This window comes from Cajanus cajan, chromosome 8 (assembly GCF_000230855.2).
Source record: "Cajanus cajan strain Asha chromosome 8, NIPB_CcT2T_4, whole genome shotgun sequence".
Lineage (NCBI taxonomy): Eukaryota > Viridiplantae > Streptophyta > Magnoliopsida > Fabales > Fabaceae > Cajanus > Cajanus cajan.
In genome coordinates this window covers 2,975,511-2,983,050 of record NC_138524.1, presented here as the reverse complement: position 1 = coordinate 2,983,050, position 7,540 = coordinate 2,975,511, and the positions used below count along the sequence as shown (strand labels likewise).

General features: G+C 35.7%; 1 protein-coding gene across 3 annotated transcripts; it reads right to left on the bottom strand.

Moving 5' to 3' along the window:
• Positions 1 to 206: 206 nt before the first annotated feature.
• On the bottom strand, positions 207 to 6,910 carry LOC109798406 (uncharacterized). 3 transcript variants are annotated; one of them, XM_020358664.3, is made up of 8 exons: positions 6,656 to 6,910; positions 6,160 to 6,576; positions 5,152 to 5,232; positions 4,657 to 5,051; positions 3,124 to 4,438; positions 2,551 to 2,645; positions 1,345 to 1,486; positions 207 to 997 (listed from the first exon to the last, which is right to left on the bottom strand). In XM_020358664.3, exons 1-8 carry the CDS (start codon positions 6,807 to 6,809, stop codon positions 321 to 323), a joined length of 3,276 nt encoding a protein of 1,091 aa, XP_020214253.1. In that variant the 5' UTR covers positions 6,810 to 6,910; the 3' UTR covers positions 207 to 320. The 3 variants fall into 3 exon arrangements, with proteins under 3 accessions (XP_020214253.1, XP_020214254.1, XP_020214255.1); XM_020358665.3 differs by having other exon boundaries at positions 6,166 to 6,576; XM_020358666.3 differs by lacking the exon at positions 5,152 to 5,232 and having other exon boundaries at positions 6,166 to 6,576.
• Between the last annotated feature and the right edge of the window lie 630 nt (positions 6,911 to 7,540).

The window sequence follows — 7,540 nt, the reverse complement described above, 5'->3', positions numbered from 1 at the left end:
TCGTCACACGGGGTCTAGTTAAAAATATCTTCTTTACGGGTACAGGTTAATTAATTAAACAGACCATGCGGTATGCAGGAATCAGCCTTTCAAAGATTTTGTTCATTTTCTCCTCCGAATGGGCATCTTTAAAAGAACCCTAGACACGCAACGAGTGGTTTAAGTAATCATTTCTAGACACATTTTCCTAATTCTGCGCCCCCAAATGAATCACGGATGATGGTTATTTTCAACTATATATGCTTTGTAAGTTAATTCTATAATTAACAAGGACTACAGAAATGTTATTAGTACAGTAAAGATGGTGAAAAAAACGGTAGTCACGGCCAATTCAAATGTCTGGTTGCATCCTCACTCAAGTTCCAAGCTCCTTCCATCATCTCATCATGTAACTGGTTCCATCCCCAGCTTGAATACCCCAAGAAAAACCAGTAATCCACGACTGGTTCATTTGCTGACTTCAGCTCCTCAATTTTACGAATTGTCATCACATGATCAAGGAAGTAAATTCCAGGCAGGACTTCAGGTAAATCATTTCCGGAAACAGTTCTAGTTAAGGATAAAAGAGGCATTCCAGTTTTCATTACTGGACCCCCAAGGGACAGAGGAGCCTCTTTCAATTTTTCCAAGTCTTTTTCCAAATTAGGCAGAAAACTCCATTCTATATGTTTGTTGAGGATAAGACCCTGAAATCCAGTTACTTGATTGGCTGCAACAATGACAATCTTTGATCCATCAAATGGCTGAACCCCCAAAAGCTTTTCTGTGGCAATTAGCACTGAACCAATCGCCACATGAGGCAGTGCTTCATGTAGTCCGTTTGATACAGGTGAATTCATCAGGTTAGATCTGAACACCTGGTCTAGCATTCTGTCTTCACCCGGGGCACCATGATATTTGTTGAGCATATGAAGTGATTCCTCGTGGATATCAGGTTGCAAAGTATCATACGAATTCTGATTCTTGACTGCTCTTTCAGATAGCCACAGAACTGCCACTGGAACCATGAAATGAAGACAAGAATAAATTTAGACTAACATAGAAAATGTTTAAGTTTGAAGAAACAGAAAACAAGGAATTAAAAGACAATTTGCTATTAGAAGCACAAGGTAATGGAAGATAAACTAGCTACAATTCTATTACTCTGCTAATCAAGTTCGTCTGAGTCTGAATAAAACCTGATAAATCTAAGTAGATACCAGGAATCAAAATGTATATGAAATGAGGATGCAGTGTTGAATCGATGATCACAAGAATGCAATCCAAGTTTGACACCAACAGTAACTGATTCAGATGCTATTTGATAAATTATATACAACAATAGTATCACACATGAATATTTACCTTTGTCTCTTATAAGATGATGAAAGTTACTTCCGCGCTCAGCTACAAATTTCATAACATCAATTACAGCCATATCTCCTTCATAAAGAACAGGTTTCTTCTTTTCTGCTGGAAATAAAATCAGAGCAGGATAAACTTCGCTCTGCACAGTAAAAGTACAACAGACAACATTAACCAGAGACTTTAGTATAAACAAATGACTGTAAAAATAATGCCCAAAACTTTGAACGCCATAAAATATCAAATAAGCAAGCCAGACAAGACAACTAACTATTTTAATTCAATGTTATTTGAAAAAAATTATAGATGAGATCCATCATATTTCTTCATGGCATCCATTGGTAACAAATATAAAAAAAATTCAAACAGAACATCACTCTAGTCTTTACAATGCAAATTAATTAGTTCCATCTCAAATTTTATCATTCCAATTTATACGTGCTTCTCCCTCATTAAAAATATGCTAACATAAATGAGCAACAGTTGTATATGATTATTACTGTTACAAGATTTGTTAAACAAGCAGACAAAAAAAAGGAATTAATGTCCTTTAATGCTTGTAGATGACTCAGATAGGAACCCCAAATGTGTGGTTCAGCAGTAGAGGTTGATCCACACTTAAGCAAGATCAGGGATTCGAATCCTGCTTTGTGTATGCAGCTGCGTTAAATCTTGGGGCCAGCTATCCCACCCTTCGAGGTGCCTCCAACGTAACAAGGAGATTAGTCATTGCTATCGGCAGTAGATACTCCAGGGACGAACCAAAAAAAAAAAAACAAGATGACTCAGACAGAAAGGACTCTTTACATTGGTATTCCAAATATTCCACTGAATGAAAATTAGCCTGCTGACATTGCTTACAGGATTTCACTTTCAGCATTTTGAACTGCAAAAGATCAGTTGGACTCCAATTTCTGGACTTCAGGTTCAGGTTCAAAAATAACTGTTTGGCTTTTTCCCACTTCAAGCTTCACCAATTCTTTAAGAAGTTATTATTTTGAGCTCAATATTATAAAAGTTCTTCATAAAAGTACTAATCAACAATCCATCATCTTCATTTGACCCAACAATAATGACAGACATGAGCAATATATTGTCAAACAAATACACCTACTAATAAACTCAAAATGCTTAGGAAAGTGTGACAATAATACATAATAAATATGAAAAAGAGACAAAGAACCAAAAACTTAGCTCCACAAGTACCTGATCTACTGACTTCAGTATCAAATCACAGTCATTCAATGTACAATCCAACAAGTAGATTATCGGAAGCTTCATTGTGACATGATCCAAATTTTCTGCCATGTAATGATCAATTGTCAAACTTTTAAAGATTTATCTACCATTTGATCAGGAAATTCATAGTTTCACACAAAAATCAATTCAAATGACAACATCCAACATCAATAAGCTCCACCAAACAGGATAAGAACCATCCAGATTCGTGTTATGATCAGAGGCACAGAGTCAAAAAAAATTACAAATTACATGTGAAAATTAACATTCCATGATCAAGTAACATTCAATTTGATAGTGTCAACTGTCAAGCAGTTGGTAGGAATCCGGAATAAAATGCACAACAAAAACAGGAACAGTTAATTGCTAACATAGAAGCTACTGACCAGTTTACTAAAAGCAAAACCAAGACACAGCAAAACTTGCTGAAAACAAATACCCAAAACAAGCATCTTAACTGGATAAAATATGTGGTGGTAGAGTATACAGACAGACAGACAGAAACAAACACACAAACAATGTTACTATGACCAGAAATACCTTTCATATTCTGAGATCCCCTGTTTAACATATCCACATAGCCCTTGATGGCCCGATATACTTCATGAACAACCATTTCCATTCTCTGGCAGAATGAACACCAGCTATTGCTAAACAAGACCAGGACATCTCTATTCCATGCATTAGAAGTATTTTCTTTGTTAGAAAGGTTAAAACCAATAACAAGATCAGAGAAAGTATGAGCCGTGATTCGAGGTATAGAATCCACCTCATGAAAATCCAAATTAACAAATGGAGGATGGATGTTCTCCCTTTGGCCTTGAAGAACATGTTCCGACCGCTGATATGGAAGTAGGGTTCCATTAAGAAACTCAGAAAGAAAATCATACAGTGAAGAAAAGTTGAAACTTTTCTCTACAGGGTAAACATAATGTTGCTGCTGAAAAGGATCAACTATAACCAAAGATGGAATTTCACAACCACCAGTGAGTCTTTCAAGTAATTGATAATTACCATCAGAATAGAAAAAAGAACCATTAAAACCAAGAAATTGACTCTGTTCTCCTCCATACTCATTTCCACCTGAAGAATCAACTGTTTCTGGAATCATAAATTTGGTGGCAGTAAGTTCATGATCTGCAACAGATTCTTCAGATTGAAAAGACTCTATCTCTTCATGTGTGACAATAGAAGGTCTCTTCACTTCATCATGCTGAGAAGAGAGCTCATTTAAGTTGAGATTTTCCTCAAGCTCTCCTGCAGATCTAGGTGTATCTCCATTCAGCATCACAGTATCTGTATTGCCTGGTTGAGAAGTTTCTGTTGAAATTTGATTTGACTGAACTTCTGAATGTGATTGCTGTGTATTACCTAACCTGACATCAATATCATCAGACAAAAGCTGGAAGCCTAAATCCTTTGCCAGGGAGCTTAGTTTTCTATCCTTGTTTTGCTGGAGAACATAAGCCAATATCTCGTTCAAAGAACTCCCTTGAAGATCAGAAGGTACATTGTCTAAACTAACTTGCTTACCCTCATTTATAATCATGATGGAAGAAATCTTCTCCTTTAATTTAATTTTCTGAGCTGTTGTAGACAACTTTAACCTAGGATGTTCAGATGTACTCTTGAAGCCATGATAATCTCGAACAGAAAATTTCTCATGACTATCATTATTCTTCTTACCTGTTTGATTCACGTGATGATAGTGTTGGGCCAGTACTCTAAAAACTTGAAGAGCTTCCTTACTTTTTGCCCTAGTTGCTGAGGAGTCAGATGATCTATCAACAAATAGAAGTACAGATGGCTTATTTGCCGGTAGAATGGGCTCTTGATCATGTCCATTACCTTCAAGCTAAATACAAATAAAACAGGGTAAGTCCCAAAAATGGATTAATTAATAGAAAGAAGGATGGATGCTTGCATATTGGTGGTGTATTTATATCAATTAAATGAACTATTCAACAACCATAATCAGAGATGGGCATTAATACAGAATACGGGAGCAATGAAGCATAACATGATGACAAACACTCTGGAATATGGAACAAAAGTTAGAAAGGTTTTATTCACCTCTTTGACAAAATAATTATTCATCTGCAAAACATAGTTCAAGTCATCTTCTTCTTTAAGAATATTTGAACAACTTGAACATCCAGCAAGGTAGTCAACTGCAAACCACGGGCCATAATCATCAACACCTAGGGTTGAAAGCATCGACCTATTTGAAACCAAGCCAAATCTATTCCGCTCTGGAGGCAAAAAGAATTCTCTCACAGTAGTCATGAATTTCAAGTAAAAAGAATGAAACCGCTCAAATTCTTCAGAGGAACAAGAATGTAGAACATGATTATTCCTATCCTTGGCACCCTCCAAAGGATCATAATTTAATGAGGTAAGCTCCCCCAGCCAAGGAGCTTCACAAAACCCTTTATCAACGCCAAGTTCAGCCTTGCACATGTCCTCCTCTGATTATTGGGAAATAACAAAGAAAAGGAGAAAATAATGAAATGATGAATTTACTATTTAACTTCAAGATTTTTACATTGTCATGCACTTAGATAATACCAGCCACCTTCTTGTTAGTCTTCCCCCTTGACACATGCATTCTATTATTCCCTCTGGTAAAACCCATTCCATGGTGATTCCCTGCAAGGAAAACACCCACACACTGACAGTGACTCACCTTCTGACGAGTGCCACAACCATTAACACATTCCAAGTAGCACATATACACATATCTTTACTTAAAGAAAAATACTACATAGGAGGGCCTGATTCGATAAAATTTTCTATAAGCAGTCATAGAAAAAGAAAATATACAGGAAAAATGTAATAAATTTCTTTTTAAGCTAAAATTAGCTTATGCACAAGTTAAAAATAAGTTTTCGGAAAAGCTAAAAGTATGAGACATTTTGTACCAAGAAACTTAAGGCTCAAGATAAGCTAAATTTAACTTATAAAGAAGTTTATTCATTTTTTCCTCCTATTTTTTTCTCCTATGAATGTTTCTGGAAAAATTTATCCAAAATAGACCCTGATAGTAAAGGAATCCACACGTTCAGACAATTAAAACCATAGGATGAAAATCATAGGAATCATATTAAATATCCATAAAATATTAATCATCTAATTTGAGCTAATTGACTTGAAATAAAGTATGCATCATCTAAAACATACACAATTCAGTCTTCATCTAACTACACTAAGGGTCTTTTTGAGTAAGCTTTTTCATAAATACTTCTAAGAGGGAAAAGTACGAAGAAAAAATGAAATAAACTTTTCTATAAGTTAAAGTTCGTTTATGCATAAACTAAATTGTAGAAGCTCTCTCCTATTTACTTCCCAGGAAATCTTATTTTTAACTAATGCATAAGCTAGTTTTAGTAGCTTATTTCAATTTTCTTCCCTAGTTTCTTTGTCCTAGAAGTGCTTGTTTTTTCAATGATGGCCTAATTTGAGGAATGCTCAAATGCGTGAAATCCATTTCCACACTAACACTGCCTACCATTAGCATCATAGACATTATTTCTGAAATAAACAAATGTTAAACAACAAATTGATTGATTCACATACACTCACCGAGCACGCTGAAACCATTCTGCGTTCCGTTATCTTTAGTACTTGTGGCGAGCAGCTTGGGCGTCCATCCACAAAGGTCAACGAGAACAATAGCTCTGTCCGTGGAATCAACGAACAATCTGAAATCCAGAGGAGTGTTGAGCGCTTTAAGCGGAACCTCCTCGGGCGCAAGCGACATATAAGGATACAACGACGACAGAATATTCCGAGCTCGGAGTCTCCCTCGGTACCTGTACGACACCGAATAGTGGAAATAAACGATCGTAGTTTCATCGGTAGCGCCTACGGAATCCGCCAGAACCCTCTCGACGTTCCTGTGCATGAGCGTGAGTTTCAGCGAGGCGAACTCCCGCGGCGCGGCGGAGACGGCGAGCGAGACGTCGTTCATGAGCGATCGAGACTCGCCGGACCCTGCGATTCGAAATGGAAAGGAGATGCATTAGGAGGTGGAGAAGAGGTGAAGGAAGAGCGTGGTGGGTGGAGTGTGTACAGGGAAGCGTGACGAGGAGGAGGAGGTGAGGATGGAGACGGATCTGAGAAGAGAAATTGTGTTTGGTGAGGATCTGCCATTGGGATTGGGAGCATGAAGAGGGAAGAACAGATACTGTTGCTAAGACGAACACCGTCCATAAGGAGAACTTCATCGAAGCTGTGTGAGAGTGAGACTGTGTGTGAGTGTCACCACAGCCACCGCTGGCTCACGCTTTACACACCGCCCTACTCTTTGGATCCATCTTCCTTCATCCAAAATTTAGTTTAAATATTGCTCTAATTTTAAGAAAACATTTGTACTTTTGTTTCTCTCAATTTTTAATTGATTTTGAGTTTAAATGAATTTGTGTAATTTTTGTGTTCGACAAACAAATTGTATTTACTTTTACTACTATTTTGATTTTGATTTTAGAATTAATACATTCAAATATAAATTATATATATTATCATTTTGTGTAATTTATATATTATCATTATGGATGGTTTAAAATTTAGTTTAAATTATGTTCTTTATGATGAAGGTTCAATATTCTCTATAGTTATTAAAGTTTCAGGGTGTGTATTAGATTAGAATTTTAAATGATTTTTTTAGTTAAAAAAATTCTATGAATTTTAAAAGACTTTGCAGAATTTTTATCACTTTTAAGATTTTGTAAGATTTCATAAGACTTTTAATTAGAATTTTTAAGTTACGATTTTAATAGATTCTGCGAAATTTTGTGAACTTTGCAGAATTTCGTAGATTTTTTACATAGGATAAAAGTTCAAGATTTTTTTTCATATATTCAAATTTAAAAAGAGTCAAATATAAAAATAAAAAAAAACAACAATATCCAGATAAATAATAATAATTATAATAATAATAATAATTATTATTATTATT

Excerpts from the sequence above, each read along its gene's own strand:
- LOC109798406 (XM_020358664.3), bottom strand. The coding sequence starts at position 6,809 with ATGAAGTTCTCCTTATGGACGGTGTTCGTCTTAGCAACAGTATCTGTT. Across the intron at positions 6,577-6,655 it reads CCTCCTCGTCACGCTTCCCT|GGTCCGGCGAGTCTCGATCG; the intron begins GTACACACTCCA and ends TTCGAATCGCAG. Across the intron at positions 998-1,344 it reads TCATCTTATAAGAGACAAAG|TGGCAGTTCTGTGGCTATCT; the intron begins GTAAATATTCAT and ends TCATGGTTCCAG.